This window comes from Diplotaxodon limnothrissa, linkage group LG10 (genome assembly GCF_057381915.1).
Source record: "Diplotaxodon limnothrissa isolate DT_005_m linkage group LG10, D_limnothrissa_male_GT1.1, whole genome shotgun sequence".
Taxonomy (NCBI): domain Eukaryota; kingdom Metazoa; phylum Chordata; class Actinopteri; order Cichliformes; family Cichlidae; genus Diplotaxodon; species Diplotaxodon limnothrissa.
Genome location: NC_140605.1, coordinates 2,746,835 through 2,774,412, shown reverse-complemented (window position 1 = coordinate 2,774,412; position 27,578 = coordinate 2,746,835). Strand labels below are relative to the sequence as shown.

The 27,578-nt window shown below is 43.6% G+C and overlaps 1 protein-coding gene across 1 annotated transcript in view; it reads right to left on the bottom strand.

Annotated features, from left to right (window-relative positions):
• Positions 1-465: 465 nt before the first annotated feature.
• Positions 466-27,578, bottom strand: part of uvrag (UV radiation resistance associated gene) — a 98,524-nt gene continuing 71,411 nt past the window's right edge. The window contains exons 14-15 of the mRNA XM_085364265.1: positions 18,271-18,362; positions 466-2,757 (exon numbers count right to left, since the gene is read on the bottom strand). Of these exons, the coding sequence (XP_085220391.1) occupies positions 1,905-2,757; positions 18,271-18,362 (945 nt within the window). The 3' untranslated portion in view covers positions 466-1,904. The remainder of the gene's footprint in view (positions 2,758-18,270; positions 18,363-27,578) is intronic.

The following is a 27,578-nucleotide window of genomic DNA, read 5'->3' as shown; positions in this document are numbered from 1 at the left end:
CAGAGAGAGCGAGCGACAGATTTTCTGTTATAACCTTCATGTTATGGAGGCACAGTGTGCCGTCCGAGACGTGCACCGCAGTGTCGGCGTTTGTTTCCCTGTTGGCCATGCTTGTTGTTGTGGTCATCAGTTGTCTTCCGGTATTTTCTCCGTAAGCGACCTTTCCTCGACCAATGAGATGAGCGGTAATCTGACTTGTCATACTCGAATTGTCATAAGTGTGCTGTCAGCTCATTGGTCACAAAGCAGGAGAGGGGCTGGGAATTATGTTTTCAAACAAAGTGTTAATTCCATTAAAAGTTATAGACTACTTTTGATTCTCACTGTATTACGGGACAAAGTGCGTCCCTTATTAGCTCAATACGGGACGTGTACTTTTGTTTCTAAATACGGGACGATTCCGTTTTTTAAGGGACGGTTGGCAACCCTAAATGGGATACATACACCCATGCCATTGGACCGCAAGTCTTTAATAACGCCCCCAAAAATCTCCATACAAAAGTATATGTACATGGTCACTTAATGAACTGTATGGTTATAGAAATGATTTAATATGCTTCACCTTTTAGTTTTAAATACAATAAATCCCAACAATCAGCAAACACGGTACTGCATCGGGAACACGACGTGCGCCGCCAGTGGAAAGTCCATCTTCATCAAGGCCAGCGGTGCAAAGCAGCTGTCCAAGTCTGGACCCGGATACTGGTTATGACATCAGTCTACTACATTTGACAACATTCATGAGTGAATTCAAACTAAATATTGATTTCTTCACACACACAGTTGCTGAGACATAAATAATGCAAAAACTGAATACCAGTGCAAGAAAGCGTTGGGAGCAGGGAGACGCTAAATCACAGACGGTGGGATTGAGACACTCGTTGACAGTTAGAAGAGAGCCTGAGTGACACTCCAACAGACGACGGACACGCAGTGACAGGTTTTGGTCTACTGAATGTAAGAATCAGCGGACATGTCGTTAAATTTATGCCGATGGGGGACGATAAACTTAAAAGGTAAAAGCTGAGGAAAAAAAGACACCGTATCCCTGCCAAGATCTGAAAGCTTCGACCTGCCACTCTTAAGATCCTCATTTGAGACCTGAAGGAGAAACTCGAGCCCGTGAGGAGAAGGACGAGTGGGTCAGCCTGTCGAAGCCGAGGAGATGCAGCGTGTCACAGCTAACGAGTCTCTGACTGGGCTACGGGTTCCAGCTCCCACCTCGCTCTGTGGTAGCAGAATACTGCTGTGTCCTTGGGGTCACTGGTGGGATTACTCCAACTGTGATTGTGTGACTATGATGTCATGCTGATGTGTGGTGTGTGCACACTCACACACTTACTTCCAACTGCCCACTGTCATACACCCTGAATGAAGGCTCGGGAAGCATTTTAACATTTGCTTGTACAGTCAAAGGTGGAATTACTGGGACATCCGACTCTCAAAAGGAAAAACCGCACTAATTCAAAAGACTAGCAGAGTGATCAGGAGGGAGCTGTGGAGGTACTGAGCTGCACTCTGGCTGTGGATCTAAAAGGAGGCAAGGTCAAGACTGAGCGTCATTTTACTGTAATGGTCCCGTTTACTGGAACAACAGAGGGGGGATTACTTAAGCTGAGGCTAAATCCTTCTGTGAATCTAAAAGGTCTTAAAACTGCTTTCAATCTGTTTGTAAAATATATTAAAGTTTGCATGAACAGTAAGAGCAGTGCTTGTCCCAGTACTTGCACTTTCAACTGCTTCTTATTTAAATGTTTATTATGGAAATGTTTACAATAAGTGCAAATTGGTTGTTTTTCCAGAGGAGCTCCTACGTCCTCCACGTCTCGCATGCCCTGCCTCGCATTTTTTCCAAAAGCATCTGTGCAAGTTTCCTGCCTTCGTCTCTCCTCAGGTCCTCAGCCTTACTTCTCAGAGTTCTTGCGTGGCCGACGAAAACTGGACATGTTCTCATTCAGTGCATAGATTCGCCTGGAAAACTCCTCGAAGCCAGCCATGTCCAGCTCTCCCAGCACTTGTTCGTCACACTCCACAGCTACGGCATGGTCTACGGGGATGCAACGGTAGTCATCCAGCCGGGCTTCATCTGCTAATCCCAACCCCATCCCCAGACCTAAACCAGTGGCCTCTGTGCCCATGATCTCCTCAGCTTGTTCCACTGAGCAGCGCAGCTCTGGGATCAGGCTGATGGGCGCCTGTTCTAATACTAAAGAGCCATTCATGGCACCTGGGTGCTGGGCAGCGGGCATCGTTTCTTCATCAGTGTCCTGCACTGCAGAAGAGTTTGGTATCATTGAGCTGCTGGACGGGTTCTCCTCCATCTCATCACTCTTGTTCTCTTTATGCCGTTCGCTCTCTCCTTCAGCAGTTTCACGTCCTTCTGCCTCCACCGCTGTGCCTCTAGCCTCCTGCTTCTCTTCCTTCTGCTCTTCCTCCACAATGGTTTCCGTATTCGTGGAGAGGTCAAGTGGGGCCTTGCTTGGATCAAGGGAGGATGACAGGTGTGTGGGTGATGGTGACGGCGAAGGCGGTCCCAGGCCAACCTGGGACTTTCCCTCACTGATGGCTGTATTGTAGCTGGGTGGAGGGGTTGCTGGCTTGTATTTAAGCTCTGCTTCAGCCTCTGAACTCGCTCTGTTCCTCAAGCCTCGGTCTGGGGAGCTGGTGTGGCAGGGATAGGCCAGCTCGGAAGCTGCAGACACACCGAGCTGAGACTTGGCGGGCACTGGGATGGAGCTGGAGACATGATGTCGGTCACTGTAAGGAGAAAAGAGAGATATCGAATAAGCAAAGACATTTAAAAAGCTACAATAACAAAGTGCCTCTCTATATAACGGCACCATGTTTAAGATGAAATATAGAGCTGTGCTCAGAGGTTTACATGCACTCATCATTGGTCTGAATAATTGTACACTGTACACCTTTAATGACAACAACTGCTTGAGTTTGGATTCATTTTCTCTGATCCACACGGTCAAAAGTACACAGGCCTACACTCACACACACTTAAATCTTTTTAGCACTTGTGCTGAAGGTTCAAACATTTAACCAAAGCTAATTTAACCAATACCAAGACCTCTCAACCTGTTTTTAGTGAACATGATTGATTTGCAGTTTCTCTTTGCCAGCAAGCATCAAAGGCATTTGTTTGACAGCACGTGGATGGACCAATATCAGGAGATCTAAGAAGAATGAATGACTTGCACAAGTTGAAAAGGTCTCTTTTTCTAAACAACTGCTGATTCCAAGATCATTAGATCAAATAACTGCAAGTACATGTTAATTGGATGCGTCTCCACTTTTCTATGCTCTGGAAGAAACTGTCACCTTCAGATAAGTGAATGAGGCCAACATTAAGCTTGTGGAAGGGCCTGACCTCGTTAAAAAATTGCAGCCTATTTTTACAAGCAGAGTCTGTTGGAAAAAGAATGACCGTGACTGTATGTGCTGTAAACCTCTGGCCACATTTATAGTAAGTGGGGTATTTTAGAGTGAAGAGGCTGTTGCATAAATGTGATATTGTCAATGAAAGCGTCTGCAGGCCATCAACTAACAACACACAATTTTGTTAACATATATGCAGCCAGGTCAATTCAACAACGGCCAGTGCAATCTCCCAGAGCAGAGCGGACCTGATGATGAAGTGAGCAATCTAACGCCACAAGTAAAGCATAGAGTTATGGAAGAATCAAATGACACCACAACTTTCAGTGCTGAACTTTTATCATTGCTCCTCTTTGATAACAAACAGTATTTTTCAACGTCAAAAGACTGTTTTACACTGACACAGTTTGTTAAAATCTGTTATAACATATTGTTCGTATTTGCAACAGATCAAAGATCAATTCTGCAGCCAACAGAAGAAAGTATCCTAAGAAGTCTTTCCCCTGGTCCAGGAGAGCAGCAGCTGCAGCTCTTTGTAGGTCACTTCCCCTCACACCATTCAGAAAACATTTGTGCAGTCTGTGCGAGCACTATACATTCAACTTCTGCTTGCTGGGAAAAGCAGCAGGCGCCGACCCAAGTATGTCAGACATTTTCTTCCATCGCAGATAACAGTCTTCGGATCGCCCCGCCCATGAACTGGAGCCATAAATCTATTTAAACAGGCGCCTCGCCGCTTCTTCCGATAGCCAAGGCCACGTATACTCTGCTAAAAATGACCGTTCTGGTGCAGAACAGCCGGGGTTAAAGCTGAAGCAGGACCTTCCTGTGAATCGAGGGTAAATCTCTGATCAGTCAGACATGCAGTCGTAACAGACGTCCTTCCTGTTGCTGACACTCACCGAGGAAGTCTTCTTTGTAACATTTGACATCAGTAATGACAGCACTGGCTGACACGTGCGTTACCCAAAAGTCTGATGGACAGTTTCACCACCAAACCCATGACAGCTTGTGAAAAGGACCTTGGGTCTGACCCTCTCAGGCACCCTGCCAGGGTGGTCCTGACAGGGTTCACGGGCAGGACACCTCGCTAAGCAGAGTGGAGAAGCTCGTCTAGTCTTAAGAGAAACGTGTCAAACTTCAAAGTGCCTGTGATGCAGTAAATGAGAAACATTCACAGTCTGAAGCTCCAGTATGAAACTGCTTATTGTAACAACCTGGAGATACTGTCCCTCATGGCTCACATTTAAGCTAATTGGAGGCTTACGCGGAGATGTACACGTTGGATCGTCAAACAAGGCCAGGTTTAAAAAACAATAAAGGGAAGAGGTAATGACGTTATCCAGCTCTGCTTTACTTGGCAGTACAGGTCAACCAAAACACATCATCTGCTACAACTGCTCTCCTCCAACAGGCACATGGTCGGTCCTGAGGCAAAGCGTATTTGGGCAAATTGGAAACAATGTGCTCTTTACCACCTAATTTTCTGGAAAGATCAATAAGAAGAAGGAGCAGAGCGAGAAGCTGAATGATTTGCCATCTCAAACACTTATCTGTAACTTTCCAAATGGAACCATCATGGCCTCCTTGGAAGCCAGTTCAAAAAAAGATTCAAAACCTGAACCAGTGGAAACGCATAAAGACAGATGCCGTGAGAAGTCATTTTCCATTTAAGTAATTGGAAAATGTTGTTCAGACTGAATTGTAATGCACATTTGGAAACTGAAGAAGACTGAGTAAAAATCGGAAGATTTCCGCGCATCATTTATAACAAGCTAGTAAACGATTACTATGTTTTCTAGTTTGACCGATTGATGTCTGTTCGGCAGCGGCTGATTAGAAGCCTCTGACTTTAATTGGTACCGCTTATTTTCTTCCACTCCTCCCTCCAGCTGGCTCACCATTTAACCTGCCTGCTCCGATTTCATCTATGCCAGAGAACAATGCATTATTGACACTGGCATAGAATCACACGGTCACCATACAGTCTTTTACAGAATGAGGAGTTTTGTATTTGGACCGTGTTACTTTGTTCCACTCAGTTTCAAGGTTAGGCTCCTATTACTGTCATTACTTGTGTCAAATTGTGCGGCAGAGTATTAGCAACAGAGGAGACTGGGTGTGTCGGGGAGGAAGCCAGCCAAGAGAACCTACGAGCAGGAATACATTTCTCTTTTTCGTAAAACATTTTAACTGTTACAGCTATTTCGTGCTATTTAATACTGGCAATTAGGTTAAATGTGTATGACCATATGTGAGAATGTGTCGATTAATCATGCCATGAAAACACTTCCTAAAGCTGTCTGGAAAAGCCGGAACTTAAAGTGGTCGTATTTAAATAATGCCAAGTGCTTATAGTAAGCAGCACAGGACAATTATGTGTTGTTAAATAGATCCAGAGCTTATTATGAGTGGGTTTTTTTCCAGGAATGGGGTGTTATTGTCTGTTTGGTTAGTAGACACTGACCTCTAGGTCTGTAGTATATGAAGATGTACTCAGGTAAGAAGTAAACTGCCTGCAGTGCAGTAAACCAAAGTTCTGCTTTATGGCACTTCCATTTGGAGTTACTATATAAAAATATCAGAACCACAGTTAACCTGAAATTCAACAGTTTTGTAAGAGAACGTCAGATGAGTTACTAACCGCGGGTGACGCACAGATATTCTTCCACGCCTCGGAGCTCCTTTACCTCTGTTTAAACATATTTCAGATCACATACTTTTTTGGGCTTTTTCCAATAATAGTGAAGATGATGCTGGTGGTAACTTAGAAGTGCTGTCATTACATAATGCAGCTCTGACTCCATTGTTTACAGTATTCTCTGCAGTCTGCAGCACGTGAAGGATCACAGCAACCTGCCAACTGAATGCATTGCTGGAACATATATACAAACTTATTGTTTTACATACAGTATAAACACCAATGACACCATCTTTTCCTCTTTTTTGACACAATATACATATATAGTATGTATATATAGAGTACTGGCCTCCACGTGTACACCACTTATGAAGATGAGATGCTGTAATAGGCTTGAGGTCTCAAACTTTCTGTGCAGCTTGGACTCATACGAGGAGCTTGACATTTCACGCTGACTGGAAGAAGACCTGTTGCTCCCTAATGTATGCTGTGCAGCTCCACAGTTAGCACAAGCTGCTCACCTACAGGAGACATTTAAGTCTCACTGGGCCCCATCCTCAAACAAACTACACATTATAAAGGCTACGAACAGGCCTCTGTCTAAATCATCAAGCCGAAAACTTGACTTGCCAAGCCAGAAATAGCTGCCTTCCCTCTTAAGCGTTTTGCCTTCTCTCTTCCTTTCCACTGCTGTTGTCAAACCTGGCACATTTCAAGGCGATTCAGGAATTTGGTGAGTCAAGCCTTCTTACTGTCTAATCACCTGACAGGCTTCACAACACGCCCCCGATCATATCCAAATGCTGCTATGGCGTCACAGGTTTTGGGCCAAAGCTAACAACAGCAGATAAGACTTGTGCGTTTGATGTGGTTTAGTCGTTTCACAGGGATTTCCCTAAAGTAAACATGACTAAAAACCTGATACGTGGTATGGAGGAAGCCAAGTTTTCTTTTTGCTTTATTAGAGTGGCTCTTATTGACTGTCTGGCCTTTGAAGACAGACTGACCACAGCACAGCATGTGGAACAAAAGCTGAGAACATCCTCGCACTACTCAATGGTGCTGATGTGCTACAGAAATTACAAAGACAAAATCTGCAACACTGATATACTGCGTATGCAGTATGCATGTTGCTATCGTCTTCCTGTGATCCAGTCCCCTCAAAACATCAGTACTCTCTACTATTTATGACGAGCAGTATACAAACCCCACTTATGATGCATAGAAAGCCTGGGTTGGGTCAGTGGCTGTCAAACTCAGGTGTCTGGGCCACAGACGACCACGCGGTGTGCGGAGGGGTATTTATATTTATCTTACATATTGTCAGAATGTAAGATATTAAAAAACCAAAACAAAAAGGTATCACAACTTTTAAAAAAAGGTGAGAAAGAGAAAATGTATTCCCAAATAAGGAGGAATGGACGCTTGGAGAACACGAAAAAGGAAATGATCAAAAATACAGCAATTCCACAGAGAACCTGTCAAGCTTAACGTCCCTTACAAATGCTTATTTTAGGTGTATAACTCAAGAATTTCTCTTCCTTTTTTTTTTGCACTGACAGGAGCGCAGCTGTCTAAATATTACAACCCTCGGTGTACTTCATGCAACACAAATCCCTTTGCTAACTTCAGTCACTGTGGGGTTTGGGGAAGATTCACATCCACCAGCTGTGGCGTTGAATGTGCATGGCTAGGCGCCCTGCCACACCTTGCTCCCCCCACACACGTGTACGTAGCCCTGCTTCCAGGCACCGGAGTGGGATTAGGACCCTGTGAACTTCTGCCAGGCCCTCAGCGGATGTGGAGCGGCAAATGGGACCATGTTGAACGTGTTTGCTTTGATGTCGACAGACTGCGTAGTTTACAAAGAACTGGTTTCTGGTGCTGTCTCTATATGCCTCTCGATAATAGATTCACCATTTCCCCCACTGTTTCCCATCCTTCAGCGAGATTAGAGGAGAAAAAACTATACTGCTCATTTTTCACCAGGGCTGCATTGTATATACTCTGACATGTTATGATGTGTTTCTGAGAGAGAACTGTTTGGAAATCTATTAAGATATGATCAGCAGTTTCCCAGATGAGCATCACGAAGCCCACTGTATAAAAATGACATACGCTCTTTTCGATTCTTACACGCATTCTTTCTGCTTTTCCATTCGGTCTGTATAAAATATCCAAGATGAACCCACTATGCACCCGTGGTGTGGGTATGAATTATTTCTATATGTAGGAGGCAAATGTTTCCAAATCTGTTCTGGAAACAGTTCCCTCTGTCATAGCCTTCACCACATCATTCTTGTTTGGATGTGTGGAAGGAAGAAAAAGGTGGCAAAGAGGAGGATAGGCAGCTGATTAGCCTGCCTCTCACGGGCTATATAGCAAAATTACCTGCAGCTGTCACGTAGCCTCTTAAAAACATCCATATTTCATAAGCCGAGTCCCAGCTCCAGGCATTCCTTCTGAATTCAGCCTTTTTAAACCCGGCAGGAAGAAGAACCGGAACTGACACAGACAGAAAGCAACAGTGCGTCCAACAAAGCTGTACTTTTATGACAAAATGTGTGGGTCAACTTATTAAGTAACACAAATGAACAAATAAAATGTTGAAAACATACATGTACGCACATTACGATCAAGGAGCAATAAAGGTGGATAGTTTCTTTTTTCAAGCAGCAGTCAGAAGTTGACAGATTTGTTCATTCACACCACTTTACAGAGGATTCTTTCATCAGAGCCCTGTGTCAGGCCGGACTTTCATCTGGGCGAATCAAAAAAAAAAACGGAATGGGAAGGGGCGTGGTTAGCAAGCAATGGCGTAGGACGTTTTTTGGAAGAGCTCCGCACCAGCCTGTAATTTTCTGTTTATACCCATCTGTTTTTTGACACCTTTCTGTTGATTTCTGACGTTTGGATATATCTTATAACAATGACGAAGCCTAAGGCTCCAAAAGCCCGTGAAAAGACTGAGAAAATCGGAGAAGATGGAGGTGAACCAGCTAGTGTAGCTAACGGGCACGCGCTAGCTGGGGAGCCGAGTGCAATTAGCCCCGTAACTTCCCAAGTGGCTAACCCGACGTCCGCCGACATAATGAGTGCAATCACTAGATTGGAGGCTTCGGTTGATAGCAAATTGACTGCTATCTCAACCACGATGAATGCTGTGGAGGCCGCTCTTTCCGCGGTAACTGGGAGGATACATGATGTTGAGGAAGCTGTAAATGGGCATGACGAGAGGATTGCCGTCTTAGAGGCGCTCTGCGACTCGCTCCAGAAAGGCTACGATTTACATCACAAAAAATTGGATGACCTCGAGTCCCGGTCCAGACGACAGAATATCAGGATCCTTGGAGTCGCGGAGGGAACAGAGAAAGGGAACCCGCTGGACTTTGTTTCTGAGCTTATTCCTAAGCTCCTGGGGAGTGAGAATTTTCCGGGCAGGGTCGTGGTGAATAGAGCACACCGTGCCCTGGGCCCCAAGCCAGCTGACGGGGACCGGCCTCGTCCTTTAATTGTAAGGCTGCACTACTACCAAACCCGCGAGCGTATCCTGAGGATGGCAGCACAAAAAGCTCCGCTGCAGTACAATGGGGCGAAAGTTTTTATCTTTCCAGATTTGACCGCGGAGGTGCTGACACGGCGCAAGAAGTTTGAAGAAATCCGCAAACGATGCAGGGCGGCCAATCTACGCTACGGCTTTATTCATCCGGCTCGGTTTCGGGTGACGATGGACGGGGTCACACAGACTTTCGATAAGCCGGAGGCAGCCAAAAAATTCCTGGACCAGAAACTGGCCGCGGGGTCGGATGAGTAGGGCTCTCCAACACAACGGTTTACGTCCTCGATTATATGTTTTCTCTGTATAAGCCTTATTATTGCTGTTCTTCTGGGCGTGTTGCTGTGGACTCATATAGCTTGGGTCAGTATTGTTGCTGATATTGCTCCCTACAATGTGGACAATATATGCCCTCAGGGTCCTTGTTTATTCTTTGATTTGCTGTATGGGAGCCTAGTAATGCTCGCACATATATGGTTTATATGGCTCTCGTATTTTAATTTATCTGAATTTTCGCCTTTTTTTTTTTTTTTTTTTTCCTTATAAAGTGTCTTATAAATCTCTCTTTGCTGGTGTGGGGCTGCGGGATGGGTTACGGGAAGGATTGTAGCTACTACTATGTTCCTACTGGGTATGTTGGGTGGAGACGGGCTTCGATTGGGGGGGCCCCTCATTTTTGGTGGGACTGTTTTTTGTGTTTTATGTTTGGATGTTCTTGTTCTATGGTGGTACAAGCTTAAACGTGGTAATTTCAGAGTGTATGACTACTGGTTAGCTAGTCGAATTGGGATAAGTAGCATTTATGTTAAATACACTCAATAAGTCTACACTGAGGTTGATCAGTTGGAATGTGAAAGGCCTGGGTAATCCTGTAAAAAGGGCTAAAGTTCTTGCACACCTTAAACGATTGCAACCTGACATAATTTTTCTACAGGAGACGCATGCTAAACGCAAGGTTCAGTCAGTGCTCCGTGCCAATTGGCTGGGTCAGGCATACAATGCTAATTTTGGAGCTAAAGCAAGAGGGGTTGCAATTTTGTTCAGGAAGAATATTCCCTTCTGTCAAAGCACAGTTACTGCGGATCCAGGGGGAAGGTACCTCATTCTTACAGGTCTCTTGAACTCCTTACCTGTCACCTTTGTAAACGTATACGGTCCTAACTTTGATTGCCCTGAGTTTTTTCAAAGGACTTTTAAGCTGCTGCCAAATGTGAATAATTCTCATATTGTAATAGCTGGGGATATGAATCTGGTACTGGACACCCGCTTGGATAAAAGTGCATCGGCCCATACCCAACAGTCTAAATCCAGTCATGCTGTGAAGAGTGCGTTGAAAAACATGAACATGGTGGATACTTGGAGATTACTCTACCCCACAGGCAGGGCTTACTCCTTTTTCTCTTCCGTTCATGGGTCGTACTCCCGTATTGATTATATCTTTCTGGACTCTAAACTTGTTCATATTATGAGGGATGTCACCTACCATCCCATTTTGATTTCTGACCATGGCCCTGTGTCCATTAATCTGGATTTTGCAGGTTTAGCTACCTTACAGAGACGGGATTGGCGCTTTGACCCAACTCTGCTTAAAGATGAGACCTTTCATAAGAAATTAGAGGAGCACATTTTGGATTTTCTTAATGATAATGATAAAGGCGATGTTGACGATGCAATTCTCTGGGAGAGTATGAAGGCAGTAATTCGAGGCCACATTATTTCGTTCTCTGCAGCTAAACGTAAATCCCAGGAAATGGCTTTGAAGGATCTTGAGTTAAATTTACTGCAGCTAGAACAAACTTATCAGTCCTCTCCCAATATAGAATTACTGGGCAAAATTACTAAATTGAAGTGCGAGTATAGTTCTCTGCTCAGCAAACAAGTTTGCCTTCAAATCACTAAGTGTAAGCAAACATTCTTTGAACTAGGTGATAAGCCTCATAGGTTGCTTGCAAGATTACTTAGAAAAACACAAGCATCGCAAACAATACTGTCAATCAATGACGAGCATGGGCAGACCACTAGAAACCCCCAAGAAATAAACAAGTGTTTTGAAGACTTCTATCGTGATCTCTATAGCTCTAAGAGTTCTGCGAGTCAGTCGTCAATTGAGGACTTTCTGGAAAAGTGTGATCTCCCGAAATTGGATGATGAGGCAGTTGCAGATTTGGAGGCGGACTTTACATTAGATGAGATTAAGACAGCTATTCAACAGATGTCAAATAATAAGGCCCCTGGACCGGATGGTTTTGGAGCAGAGTTCTATAAAGCTTACTCCTCATTGCTAGCTCCTCTGATTTTGCGTATGTTTAACTACTCAAAATTGTCTGGCTCTTTGCCAAGTTCATTATATCATGGGGTAATTTCGTTGATTCTTAAAAAAGATCGTGATCCTATGTCTGTCTCGTCCTATCGACCTATATCTCTCCTTTCTGTTGAGACCAAGATATTAACGAAAGTTTTATCAAACCGCCTTAAGGATCATATTGCTAAACTTATCCACCCGGATCAAACAGGGTTTATCCCTAACCGCTACATTTATTTTAACTTGCGTAGATTGTTTAATCTCATATATAGTTCTGCTAGGTGTTCGGATGATTCTGTGGTAATAGCTTTGGATGCTGAAAAGGCTTTTGATCAGGTCGAGTGGCCGTATATGTTTACTGTATTATCCAAATTTGGATTTGGTGATTCTTTTATTAATTGGATTAGAATTCTGTACAAAGGACCTATGGCCTCGGTGAGGACTAATAATGATGTATCGGTTCCTTTTCGATTGCACAGGGGCACGCGTCAGGGAGATCCCATCTCTCCTTTTATTTTTGCCCTGGCCCTAGAACCTTTAGCAGCCCGTATACGGCTCAGTTCTGATATACAACCGATTATGCATCAGGGTATTCCTCATAAGTTCTCCGCTTATGCTGATGACGTTGTCTTATTCGTGTCGAAACCCAAGACCTCGATCGGTCCACTATTGCAACTTATTAACGAATTTGGCTCTCTCTCAGGGTATAAGATAAACTGGACAAAGAGTGAACTCATACCTCTGTCGGACGGGGTGGACATGACTTACTTACATAGTACTCCATTTAGAATAGCGCTGGATATGTTTGAATGTCTCGGTATCACAGTCACGCGTAAGGTGTCACAGCTTTTAAAGAAAAATTGGGATAGAAAAGTTAAACAATTGGAGAAGAATATTGAGTTCTGGGTCACATTGCCAATTTCCATGGTGGGGCGGATTAATGCCATCAAAATGGTAGTTTTGCCCAGATTTTTGTACATCTTTCAGTCAATTCCAGTGTGCGTTCCCCAGTCATATTTTAAGAAGTTGGAATCTATTGTATCCTCTTTTGTTTGGTCGGGTAAGGTTCCTAGAATTTCCAGAAAACATCTTGTTAAACATAAGACTTGTGGTGGCCTTGGACTCCCAAACTTTAGGTTATATTATATGGCTGCACACTTAAATGTTTTTTCTTTTTGGCGAAGGTGTGCTCCAGGTGCTAGTTTGGAAGGACAACCCGCATGGTTGATGATGGAACACCTATCTTGTAGACAAACTTGTCTCCCGGCCCTGCTTAATAGCCCGATAAAAGTGAAGAATACACTATATGGCAGAAATCCTGTGGTTCAAAATTCAATTAAGGTTTGGAACCAACTATTGGACACAGTAAAGGCTCCTAAAATGTATTTGGATGCTCCGCTATGTAACAACCATGCCTTCAGGCCTGGGCTGGAGGACAGCACGTTTGTGTCATGGCAGGGAAGAGGGATTTGTTCTCTCAAAGATATTTACATTAATGGATATTTTCCATCTTTTCAACAACTGAGGGTGAAATTTAATCTTCCTAATTCACATTTTTTCAGATTTTTACAGTTAAGACATTTCATCAAAGCATCTGTTCCACGATACGGTCTGATTCCTCGAAGCCCAGTGCTTGACAGCTTCATGTCGGTTGAGCCCTATACTAGAGGTGCTGTGTCCCGCTTTTACAGGGCCTTACTGGATATGTGCAGTCCTTCCTCTGATACTTTTAGGGAGCAGTGGCAGGAAGAACTGGGGGTGGATGTTCCTGATGATCTTTGGCAAGAGTGCATTAAGAATGTATATTGTAGTTCTGTAAATGCTAGACACTGTTTGATCCAATTTAAGGTTGTGCATAGGTTGCACTTCTCTCCCACTAAACTGGAAAAGATATATAAGAACGTCTCAGCCCTCTGTGTTAAGTGTTCAAGTGGTCGAGGAACTTTATCTCACCTTTTCTTTCAATGCCAAAGGCTGCGGCCTTTTTGGAATCATCTGTTTGATTTTTTGTCCAAAGCCATTGGCAGGGTGGTCCCATGTACCCCCTTTGCAGCGTTGTTCGGGGTGTGTGAACTGGGATGGGCAAGGGACAAGACGGAGATGCAGGTTGTGTCAATGACCACACTTGTGGCTAGAAAGCTGATACTTCTCTGCTGGAAGTCTGATAAACCCCCTACCTTCGAAATGTGGTTGAGAGCATTTGGAAATGTACTCCATCTGGAAAAAATCAGGTTTACCCTGTCTAACCGAGAGAGTGTGTTTGATAAGATTTGGCAACCGGTCGTTAGCCTGATGGACAACCTTAATTGAAGTATACTCTGTCTTGACATTTATGTATGATGTATCACCACCTTGTTGACTTGCCGTTCACCTTCTATTGTGTTCTTTTTGAAGGTGATTGTTGTATGCTACTCAATTATAAAATCAATAAAAATATATTAAAAAAACAAAACAAAAAAAAAACGGAATGTTCCATTTATAGAAGTTATACAAGTAACATTACATCAGTGAAATACTGGAACGTTTGTCTTATGACTACACTTTGTTACTAAGCTGCTTTTTGCTGTTTTAAGATTTTCATTTTTCCTGTGACTTACTGCAGGTTTGGGTAACAGTAGGTTACAGAAGCAACCATTTATTTAGCCAGGGGCGCTCAATTTAGGTGGAACACCTAATGGAACGATTAAAGAAGGAATCTAGTTTTAGGAACGATTTTTTTGGGAGGCCTACAATTTGTTTTTATTCATTCCACAATTAGAAGAGGAGGCTGTGGTGCTCACAGGGACTGGTTTCTATTTGTGAAAGTCAGAGCAGAGGCAGAAAATCCAAAGAAAGAAACTAAAAAGTAGAAACTAATAAACTAAAAAGATGGAAATCTAAGGAGCTTAAAGTGGACTTCTTCAGGTTTCAGACGTTTCAGCTCCCATCTGAGAAGCTTCTTCAGTTCTAAGAGCTCGGTGGAGAGTCCGAGGTATTTAAGCCCTGATGGGAGTTGCTCCTTAAGAGGGTCCCTGACCCACTATTGATCATGTTCCTCATCATATAAGGCAATGTGTGAAAACGGGTGTGGTCATTATCAGCAGAGGTTTCAGGGGACACCACTGTGAGACAGTTTCTGACCATTAAACTGACCTCACAGCCCGCTGTTCACCAGCGGTGCTAGCTTCAACTATGCAAACACAAACACTACGTTAGACGAACAGAATCGACTTCTTTTATTTGGTTTCTCTGTCCAAAATGTGAACATTGGCATCCTCGAAAGACTGACCCAATGTGGATCTGTCCATTCTGCTCACCCTAGCTGGTGTCTGACCTTCTTTACTGTGCATCTCTGCTGATTGGATGAAAGCCCAGTTGGGACAACCACATGTTTAAAGAGCTTTCTTTACATGCGTTCCTTTTCTTTCCCTTCTGCCTCAGAGGGGACGTTTTCTGCCCGGTGATGCAGAGTCCTGATTACTCCAAGTTTGTGTTCCGGAGGGTGGTGGGAGTCAAAGAGTCGATACTGGTCTGCGTGTGTGGGCTTCCGATAAACTTCAGCATTGAGGTTTCCATTCTCCTCAGTGTACACAGCACAGTGCAGAAATGGCAAACTATTATTCTTTGTATGGTGAATTTTATGTTTCTATTTACTGAGTTGATGTGAACAGTGACGGATTCTGTTTCTTGGGTTTTGATTTGTCATCAACGTATTTGTACCAGTGGTTAGGTACTGTCCCTTCAAAAGAGCAAAGAGCCTCACTTTCCACTTCCACAAGGTTTGCCACAGTGGGTGACACTGGGGAGCCCGTGGCACATCCATGTTTTTGTCTGTAGAAACCTTTATTGTATTTCCACTGCATGTCTTTATCCTGTCTTCCTTCTCTCATCCCAACCAATCACAGCAGATGGCCCCGCCCCTCCCTGAGCCTGGTTCTACTGGAGGTTTCTTCCTGTTAAAAGGGAGTTTTTCCTTCCCACTGTCGCCAAAGTGCTTGCTCATAGGGGGTCATATGATTGTTGGGTTTTTCTCTGTATGTATTATTGTAGGGTCTACCTTACAATATAAAGCTCCTTGAGGCGACTGTTGTTGTGATTTGGCGTTGTGTAAATAAAATTGAATTGAAAAATTGAAACTGAATATTTAAAATATTTGTTTGTAAGGCAGAGGTCTGACAGTGATGGGGGTAAAGCTAATTCTGTTTTCTAAGGCGCTGTCTTGCTGTAGTCATTTTCTGACCGTCTCCACTGTCTCAGTTTTGGGACTGCAAGTGAAGAGTGAGACCACAACAAAGGGCTCTATGGTTTCATCTGGATCAGTGTAAATGTCTGAGTTTCTGATTTGGTCTTTGAACTGAAGAAGCTTCTCGGATGAAACAGCATCAAACTCGTCTCTGAAACTCGTAGAAAACCATGACCTGTAAGGCTGGGAACCCACACCAACATAAATCCAGTGGAGTTGAGTCCCAGAACATAAACATGGACAGCATACCATTGTAGGTTTCATTTAAATATGTACATATTTATGTCTAATATTGGTTACAATTTCCTGTTGTACTCTGCTGTATTGAGTAGCTAAATGGCAAAATATCAAAACGTAACTAAAATAGTTTTGCTCAATATGTACGAGAGGTTTAAAGACGACTTAGTGTTGTGGCACGCCATCAATTATTAGTCTTCAGAGGTGCCTGTAGGCAGACAGAGTGCGCTTCCAGTCTTTGTGCTAAAATAAACTAATCAGCTGCTGGCTGCTTCATATTTACTCTACAGAAACGTAGAGTAAATATGTACGTATTTTCTCCAAATGCCGAACCGTCTAATCGCTGTGGCAACATAGCTGAAGCTCTATATCTTCTGACAGTGCTAATGACAGATAAATCTGTAACATGTGTTTGTGGCTCAGTGCTGCTCAAAATGATGGGAACGGCAGTTTCTTTCACTCAGCTGATGGCTTCTGAGTCAGTACAGAGCAACTCCTCTCTGTCACTGTGGTCTCGTTGTCACACAAGAGCGTGGCTGTGGAAAACCGCTGCAGAAGACTTCCACTTTCTTTAAAACCTCCCATGCGCTCGCGCACACACAGCTCCAGGGTTAGCAGACCCACGCTTTCATCTCATCTGTCTTTGGGCTCTTCCACTTCCCGTGAAGATTTTTTGGGAGTGGGACAGAGTTGAGAGCTCGAGCTTTTCATGGCATCTTTCCTTTCAAAACAAAAGATTATTCAATTAATGTGTGTAATACACATTTTCCCCTTTGCTGACCCTGGGAGAGGAGATCAAAGACAGCTTTTTCTTTTATAGGGAAGTGGAGCTGAAGTCTGATGGAGACCAACTCTCAGGTTTTAGTAAAGGGTTACTCACAGGCCATAAGACTGGAGCAGAGATCTAAGCATTCCAGTGGACAAAGTAGCTGCTGTAAAACTCATTACCCACTCCTTTTTTTAGATGTAGGGGAATGATGATGTGCAGGGACGTTACATCATCATAACTTAAAACAAAGTATTCTTTTAGCAGCACTTTCAAAGTCTTTTGTAAATAACAGTCTATGTGACAAACGCAACGAATGGCTGCATCAGATCTTTATTTTCATTTCCTACTAATGACCCGACTACTGCGCTGTATATTCTGTATTAATCTGTTGTTTAAGGCAGCGGCCCCCAACCATTTTTGTGCCACGGACCGGCCTGTAAGGTGTCGCGGATAAATACAACAAAATAAAACCGGTACCAAAAAAAAAAAAAAAAAAAGACGATTTATTCATAACATGCGGGAAAAGAGCCAGGGAAATTAAGTTAACGATAAAAACCCTGAAAACCATAAATGTCACACCCGAGCGTCAACTCTTGCGGCCCAGTGCCAAACGACTCGCGGAGCGATACCGGTCCATGGCCCGGGGGTTGAGGACGCTGGTTTAAGATACAAAACATGAATGGCACTATTGCTGAGTAGCTGACTAATTCAAAAGTAGTCTGTTTGTTTTGGCAGCAGTGCTATTAGCCTACTTTGGCCCATTTCATGGTTAAAATCACTAACAGGGACAAAAGTGTTTGTAAGTGAGTGTTGAAAAGTGTCAGACTGAAGACTTTGTCCTTTTTCTAATAGTTCAGCTTTTGAAAAACGTGCTGGTCATTACTTATGTAAATTGGCAGCTTGTGTGTTTAGAAATGTGTGCGTTGTTAGCAGATCTCCAGCAAAAATGTCGACTCCAAAGTTGGCGTGTTTGAGACTGTCCATGTCCATTTGCCCTGCTTAGTAAACTTTACAAACTATTAACTTGGAGCATGGCCTATACTTTGAATCTAGCTAATCACAGCTTGCATGTGAAGCTGCATGTGTCTCTTGCAAACACAGAGCAGATTTCTGAATCATCTTTAGAACCCACTGTAGAAAGTGTCTGCGTCATTCTTACCATCGCACCATCAGCCCATGTTCCAGGAAGTTCTTCAGGTTGGGTAGTGTCTGCTGCAGGTCTGGGGTGGTCAGTCCATGTTGATATCTCAGCTGCAAGACAAGGGAGCCACATGCTGTGTCATTAACTCCTGACAACCTACCACGTTGTACTGAGCCACACGTAACCTTACACGTAGCGTATGGTGGGCCGGCACCGTCGCATTTAACTCTGACACATGTGCACAGTCTCCATGTTTATAGGAGATAGAAATATTACCTACAGAAGAAGTCTGCATTCTTTCGCCATGACACAGTACTATTCTCCCCTTCAGACTATTATTCATCTGGACACAGAGTGGGCAGTCTTCCCTGATAACAGGCATGTGCGCTAATCAAATCAAATCAAATCAAATCAAATCAAATCACTTTTGATGGAAGCAGTCTGAACAGTTTATGGCTGGGGTGACTGGAGTCCTTGATGATCCTCCCCGCTTTCCTCAGGCACCGCTTCCTGTAGATGTCTTGGAGGGAGGGAAGCTCACCTCCAATTATCCGTTCAGAGCACCGCACTACTCGCTGGAGCGCTTTGCAGTTGTATGTAAAGTGTGTGGAAAGACAGGAGATGAGATGCGGGTGGCAAGAAACAGCAAACACGTTACTGAAACATCTGGATGAAATGGGGCAAAGACAGGACATTAGAAAGCCCATTACATTCTCCCATGATCTCTCTCTCTCTGACTTCTATATTTGGCCTTGAACAGTCCCCTCCTTTTAGCCACAGCACTTTATTTCATGATGATACAATCAAATCTTACATTTAAAAAAAAAAAGAAAAAGAAAAAGTTTCAAGGCCACTTTGAACCTCCAGCACTCGTGTCTCCTCCAACAGTTGAGTGATGTCACAGCAAGCCATCAGTTGTCCCGGGGAGTTTATTTAACCTATATCACTGAACAGCAGAGGAGCATCATGCCACACGTCTAGCTTATATCTCAGAGGCCCCTCTATCACATACACACTGCCTACATCGGCTTACATCTGTTTTGTTTCCACTTGGGTGCCACAGCAACCACTCAAATTTCTTTTTTAAACACTTCTGTGGTGAAGAGATGAAGCGCACATGACTATGGCAGTCCACTCACTCAGGATGCACTCAGATGCAGCTCGTTGATATACGAGCACTTAATGGATAAGCGGCCTAACTGAAAAAGGAATTAAGGAGAAATAAATGTTGAGGCCTCTGAGGTCAAAGATTAGATTTACCTGAAGAAGAGAGATGTTTTCAAGGTCGTCAGCAGGCCTTCAGACACATCCATACAAGCTTTTTTTTTTTCTTGTGGTAAATTTTGTTGTAGTGGCACAGTAGCCACACCTAACATTTAGGTTTCACAATCCGGTGCTTTTGTGGGGCTCTCTTAAATGAAGTGTGCGAAGTGATTGTGGTTACAAAGCACAATTAAAGAGTGTATTTTCTGCACTAAAAATCCTTTAATTTTCTCAAAAATCATCAGTGCGCCTCATGTATGAATTCTGGTCGTGCTTACTGACCTCAAACCGATTTTCTGTGCTACATGGTGCTCAAAGCTCTGTCAAAAATGTTTTAGCACGACTTTGCTAAGCTACGAAGCCGCACCGCTTGATGGATTGTTGGAGCATTACAGCTACCGTAGTCAGGAGCCTCGCAGAGGAATCTGGGTCCTAAACTCCGTCCGTTTCAGGTCCCAAGTCAAGCGAACACTGCAGCATCACTGAGAGTTACAAACTGTCTAAATTCTTTAATTTTTAATAAAATGATCAGCGTTGCTGCTTTACCAGGTGTAACAATTAAGTTTAACATCCAGGCATCCATGAAAACAGAATTTATTACATCTAACGGAGTTAGAAGTTAGCAGGAAGTTAGCTCGCTAGCTTCCACCTAAACATGATATAGCATGTTCTGACTGAGAGATTTCTGAAAGAATTCAAACGTACAGCTCTGCTATCACTTCCAACATAAATGAAGACAGAAAAATAAACAGCAGTGACGTTTGTAGGGTTGCTGAAGTTGGGCTAGCTGGTATATAATGATGTGCAACATGATCGCTAGCGACACAGCTATGTTAGCATAACATAAACACAGTGAAGCTGGAGGATGAACGCCAACTTTTTTCCACTTATAAAAGTTAACGTGAAGGTTCCTGGTGGTTAGGGACAAATGCAATCACATGGCAGGATGCTGTAAACGGACCAAACTTCAGTCAGGAGAACAACTGAGATAATCCATCCACAATACGAGGTTAGTCATTAATATACTGCAACAACATGGGAATAGAGCAGCTGCCAGAGAACGCAGCATTAATGAATCAATGGTACAGAAGTGGAGTAGCAAGAAGAATGAGTTGAGGAAAGTTTGACTTATCTGACTGTTTTTGTTTCACTTAATGCGCCTTATAATCTGGTGCGCCTTATGGTCCGAAGAATACGGTACACAATAAAGATTCCCCAAATTATATTTATATGCATTATTTACCCAAAGACATAAGTTTCACTGTGTAACCAACAGGAGAGCAGTGAGGCTTTGTAGAGGACTGCTGCACACTCGTCTCTCAGCTCACAACACAGAGACCAGTGGTAACTGTAAGGATATCCATCTGAAGCCAGATTAGGACCCGTAACAGCGTTGATGGAGCTGATCTGTTCAATTCTGCATTTTTCTGTGTCAGGATGATGTGGTACTGTCACCCCACCTGGCAGGTGGACGGTGTGAACACAAGTTGCGGTTTGATAAGGTTTAAAGCAAAAATATGTTTGGCAGTAGAAGCTCTTCAAATATGAGACACCCAGACAAAGACCAAGCGTGGCTCTTGTAAAGCTTGCTTAATAGCAAGTAGAGGCATAAAGGCACTGAAACAAAAAGGTCCACTCAACATAAATCCCCTTCAATGTCAACAGCTGCCAGAATAATGTGCACACTGTATGGCATGAAGGGTACAGTATGTGTATGATGGACTGAAGTGTTTTGCATCAATCTTGCAGTGTGTTTTTGCATGTGTGTGTTCTGGTCTCAAATGGTCCGTGTCTGTTAGGGGAGCACCAGAATCAACAGCTCTGACAGTATCAGAGGGAGGTTTTATCAAACACAGCTCATAGTGGGGGAGTCGGAGACAAGTGTGACACCTCAAAACCCAGCTGATGATGGAACGGTCCAAAACCTACGAGAACAACACAGAGATCCCATTCATGGATCAAGGTAAACATCGGGGTTCTGACCAAGAGATGGTGGAACTGGGTTTGAATCGGTAGGCCAAGATCAATAACACCAACAGATTTAGACCCAAAGAAGAAAAAGCACAGCAATGTCAGCAAAGTGGGGCTGGCTGCTAAATGCTACAAAAATTCAAAACCCTTTCCTACCTCACATCAGTCCCAGAGCTTTAAAAAGGAGAAAGCAGGAATCATGAATCAGATATAAGTATAAGGTTAAAGCCTTTGTAGAACATAATGTATGTTTTCCCTCTCAGTTAGGCAGCGTAACAAAACGCTATCTTTAAAATCCCATTACTTGGCCTGTGTTCTTGAGTGTGTGAAAAACACTGATGTCAAATTACATGGCTGTAAGTTCGAGTGCGTGTGGAGGAGGAAAAGCATGAGCCTGCATTTGGATTTGTTCCTTTTATTGTTTTCCTTATGATTAGAAAGTATGCGACGTGCAGCAAGCGGATATGAGCGAATACGAGAGACTGATGGGTGACGTCACAGTCTCGCTCCCAGTGATCTTCAGCACTGTGGAGGCTGCCGTGAGCAATTCAACTTCTGATGTGTTTGGTCTTGTTTTGTGCGACATACAGTCGACCCCCCGTCTACACCTGCCTCTGTATGACATCATTGAGAAAGAATATTCCTAATATAGTCACATCAGAAACATAAAGACACCTGTGGGCACAGAAACCGTCACTCTACCTGGTGTTCAAATCTTCTTTCTGCAAGGGGCAGCCAAGCAGAAGAAAGTAGGCTTAATAGGAAAGTAGGAGCGAACAGCTTGTTTCAGAGGATGAGGGACTGCACCAAGACGTAGTACGATGTAAGAAAGGTTATTACTGAACTGCAAATCATGCAAAACAGCTCTAGTACCATCTGTAGAAAAATACATTGTGCTGGAAATGAGCACAGTTGGTATAAATATGTCCGTCCTGAGGAAGCCCATATGTGGTTGCCTTGTATTCTGATGAGGAACATGGCTGATCCTTTATAATGTATGCCTCCTACAAGCCAACGCTGAAGAATTCCAAACTCTACCTGCATGGATATTCACTCAAGCCAAATCTCTGCCAGTGTGCACCAACAACACTTGAGCTAAGTGTGTGCTTGGCAGCAGTGCAGAGCCACCAGTGCTGGGTGACTGCAGCTTCACACAGTCTCTGTAATGAGGTGTTAAACACATTCAGACAGTTTGTAAGGCTGAACGCATACAGCCCTACAGCTGACCCAGTGCTCAGCCAGCCAGACTATCAATATTCATAAACCAGTCTGGCCCTTCCTGGTAGAAGCTGCATTAAGTTTCTCCTCAGGGTTCACAGGGTATGTGTATATATATATGAGTGCTGCTTGTGGCCTTTGTGTAGGGAAGACATTTTTCCTGTAAGCTGGCTTCCAAATATGCAAGCATCAACCCTCTTATTTCTTCTTCTGACCCGCCTTCTGATCTCTAGACACAAACAGAAAATCAAAAATGGAACGTAGAGAGCTGAAAATACTGCAAAAGAAGATGAAAATTGTGAGAACCCAGCAACAGCGGGCCACAGGCCTGGGATCAGCAAAGCCATGAAGCTATGGCAAAGAGCTGCTGAAGCTAGGTTAAGAAGAGAGGTGGTGATCAGTGAGCAGTAGTGTGGCTTCATACTGAGAAAGAACACTACAGATGTGATGTTTGTTTTGATTGATGGAGACGTATAGAGAAGTTAAGTAGGAGTTGCATTGTGTCTGTGGAGCTAAAGAAAGCATATGATAGAGTAAGACAGGAGCTGTGGTACTGAATGAGCAAGTCAGGAGTGGCAGAAAAGCATATAAGGCTGGTGCTGCACATGCATGAGGACGGTGAGGTAACATATGGGTTTAGAGGTAGAGGTGGGACTACATCAGGGGTCTGCGCTGATGTTTGCAATGGTAACTGACAGGCTGACAGACGAGGTCAGGCAAGAGTCTTTGTGGAGTATGATGTTTATGTGATCTGCAGTGAGAGCAGGGAGCAGGTGGAAGAGGGCCTGGAGAGGTGGAGGGATGTACTGGAGAGAAAAGAAACCAAAGTCAGTAGATGTGAGACAGACTACATATGTGTGAAGGTTTATGAGCTGAAATACCTTAGTTCAACCATCCAAAGCAACGGGCAGTGCACAAGAGAGGTGAGGAAGAGAGTGCAGGCAAGGTGGAGTGGGTGAAGATTAGCGTCAGGGGTGAAATGTGAGAGAAGGATAGCAGCAAGAGTGAATGAAAAGACTGGTAGAGATCTGCTATGGTGTATGGTTTGAAGACAGCTGCGCTAACAAAAAGAAGGAGGCCGAGCTGAAGATTAAGAGCGAGCAGAATGGACAGTATTAGAAATGAGTACAGAGATGACAAAGTTAGAGAAGCAAGGCTGAGAGAGTTTGCAGACCTCAGAGGAGGTTTACAGATGTAAAGTAAGAGGACATGAAGAAAGTTGGTGTGTCAGAACAGGATGCTGGAGATATGATGAGATTGACGCAGATTCACTGTGGTGACCCCTAAAGGGAGCAGCTGAAACAGCAGTAGTGAGAAAGACCTGATGCAGCTTAATGGCTTAAAGCTGGGTGTTATTTCCAACTCTGTGCTCCATGAAAGCTTCGACTGCAGGATGGAAACAAACAGCTAAACAGGAAGGTTTAGATTCTGGTCTAAAAATTCAAACTGTTTTTGGGAGTGTGTCACTGACACCAAATAAAAAAGGGCTTGTTTTCTGCTGCACACAGCAGGATTGAACTTTTGCGCAAACCAACAGCATGCAGAAACAATCTCAGTGTTTCTGTTAGCAAATACAGAGCCGCTCAAACAATTGCTCAGAATCAGATCACTTGAGAGAGCTTGTCATTTCCAGTTTCCCTTTCATACCTCCTTGTGATTTATGCTGGAGTCGTTTACGTGTTTGTGCACGAGTGTGGATGCGTGCTTTCATGCTGCCCACAGGGTTCCTTGTAATAGGGCTAACCATGTCGTGGCAAGAAATTCCCAGGGCCCATTGAGGACAGCTGAAAGGTGAGAGGATCTAGTTCGGGGTGGGGGGTTGGTGGATTGGGGACACCCACTGGGGCTTTTTCAAATGATGACATAGTGAAATTGATCTAGCAAGGGATCCTCCCTGCTGCACACGGTTGTGGGTATGTGTGTACATTCCCTTCAACAAAACCCACTCAGGGCTTTGGAGACTCTGCAGCGCGTCTAGTGGGTAATCAGTCTGTATGACAGCAGGGTTTATTATGAGTGTGTGAGTTTAGAGAACGAGTGCAACTGACCCATCACATCTGAGAATTTGGGGACTCATCCCTATTCATCATCAAGATAGAGGAACAGCCCCAAGAATGCAGCAGTGTATACAGGCCCAGCTTGCCAATCCACTGGAGCCATGACCACACACAAACACACGCAAGCTGAACAGGGCTGGCGGGAACCAGTCAGTTTACAGTACATGCCACCCATCATTTGGCAAAATCTGCTTGTTTGCTCTGAACTCTGTAAAGACACTAAACAAGCACAGTACTAATCACATTCAGATTAAAACCACTAATATGGGCGTTTGCTGAGAATTTTGAGGTTTATTACTGACGACGCGTTGCAGAAACGGTCGCCCAGGTAACTGGTTTCTGAAGTCTGATTTCGAAACCTCAAGAGAAGAAAAAACAAAAACAAAAGTCACCATATTTAGGTCAGACAGAGTCAAGTTATCAAGCCTGGTGAGCAAGCTGCATCCCTGGTGCTAAATAATAAACTAATAAAGTACTCGACTTTAACTCATCACAACTAAAGCACAAATTTTTTGAATGGACTATACTGCACAGCGAGACATATTATTTATCATGTAACTGTATTAAAATGCTCCAAAAGGCTGCAAAAGTGAGAGGTCCAGTTCAGACTCGAATTAGCAAAGGTGACGTCTAGCAGACAGCTACTGCCGACAGCTGAACACCTGTCAGTTACAGCACACTTCATTTTTCGCCCTGGATTCGCCTGCCATGAAAGGGTAACTATCTGTAGTGGAACCAGGCTACAAACATGCTTTTCATGTTAAGTTTAACATGATAGTCTCTGGGTTTCACCCGTTTTTCCACTCCCGGAAATGCCATTTTTGCCATTTTTCAACTAGCATTGTGTTTCAGGATCAGAGGTTGCTATCTGTTGCAGCCCAAAACCTGAACTTGATGAGTTAAAAGGTGAAAGTCTCCAAATGAAACTCTGCAGTATCATATGCATGACTAGCCTGTCCACTGGGGTAAAGCCAGGAACGGTTATTTTACAGAGCACATAGGTTTTACATGCTCCCTGGGGAAGGTAATCAGGGAGCTCATTAGGTCCTATGACAGCTTGTTATAAGGGGGCTAACCAGGGGTTCCTCCCTCCACTGTCCCTGTGGTCAGACTGTGTACGGGATACTTCAGCAGAGGCAGCGAGGCTGACCCAGGCATTCGTTTTCATACTTAGACCTCATATGTTGAGAATTGGAGCTTTGGGAGATAAGTTGCCAGACAATTTTTCAGAGCCGTGCCTTTTCTGGTTAAGATGATTGATTCATGAACAGCTTACATACCAGTGAATTACAAAGAAACAGAGCATACGTAGAAATAATATTACAGGAGCTGAATGATATTTTGGTGTAGCAAAATCCCCTGTAACAAATGATGACCATTAGTGTGGACTAATTTGTTACAGCGTAATTAAACTGTTCCCGTCACTCCTCTCATCATGATAGATGGAATTCAGTAAAGCCTACAGTGCTGTTTGTTAAGCCAAAGCTAACACACAGACCAAGTTTTAAATTACTATTAAAATCTGGTCAATTCTAAAAAGCCCAATGAAACTGTGAAAAAGCGTTACTGTACTTAATGTTGCATTTACCTCAATTTGAACCAATATGGGTTGTGATGCATATGGGCCGTCCCTCTGTTCAAGTGAGACATGCAATAAAAACAGCAGTTTCTTGGCTGATTAGAGCAGCTTTGGGGCAGCTGTGGTGTCTTTTCGGGTCGTTTGGCTGGTGCGTGAAAATCACCCGCCCCACACGCAGCACGCGTGTGTGGCCAGAACTGCTTTGCAGATGATTTGTGTTTGCAGCGATCCACACATACAGCTCTGAATCTCTTTTCTCTGTTTGCCTTCGTATCTGCTGCAGCCAACGGCTTCAAGGTCGAGTCCAGCCTTCAGGAAATAAACATCTGATTCACCTCAGTGGGCTGATATGGTGGAAATGTCAGAACACCATATTTACATATGGGGAGATTTCATCTGATATGTTATTTTGATGTTTCAATAAACAGTTTAAGTCAGGAGAAAGATTACAGCACTGGCATTATCTTTGTGGCTAAGCTGCAAAACCAGGCCGCAAAATTTCTTGTGTTATACAGTTTATGTTTATACAGTTTGAACCTACAATACAACATGATTTAACCAAGCTCTGCTTGAACTTTGAACATCAGGAAGAAAACAAATTATTCTGGATTTATAACTTTGAAACTGAACCTGAAAGTGAAACTTTCCTAAAGGGACAACTGTGCCCTTACATCCCATTTGAACTTCCCTCTTTGCCATGTTTGCAGCTGTGAGCAACAATTAAAAATAAAAGCAAATGACATTTCTGCTCTTACGTCTTAATAACAACGTGACACATCTGTGTTGCTGTTGATGCAGCTTTTCTTTGTCTTTCTTGGCAACTGCAACCAGACAAGTGCATCGCTAAGAACGCTGAGTCTAAAGTCCTTCGGGGAAGTGTTCGCTGTTACCAGTGTTTCCCAGTGTTAACTGACCAAAATCTCATATCTCGATATAAGACATTTATCGTCCCGACAACAATATAAATCACAAACATGTTACATTTTCTGTAAATTCTGTGAATCTCGGGCAACTTGACTTGTGTGAAGAGTCTTCAGCTGGGCGTCGTGCACCTGGAGTCGAGTGTTTTGACTGATGCGTGAAACTGTACACTTTTAGACATAAACTGTAACAGCCACCAGTATCTTTGTATTTATTACACGGCGTGCTGCGGGGGAAAGCCTGTTCTAAGCTTCGAGTCTGAGGTCATTTGGAGCGCCCGACGGCTCTTTTTTTGCTTCTCGCCCATAAACTCTCTC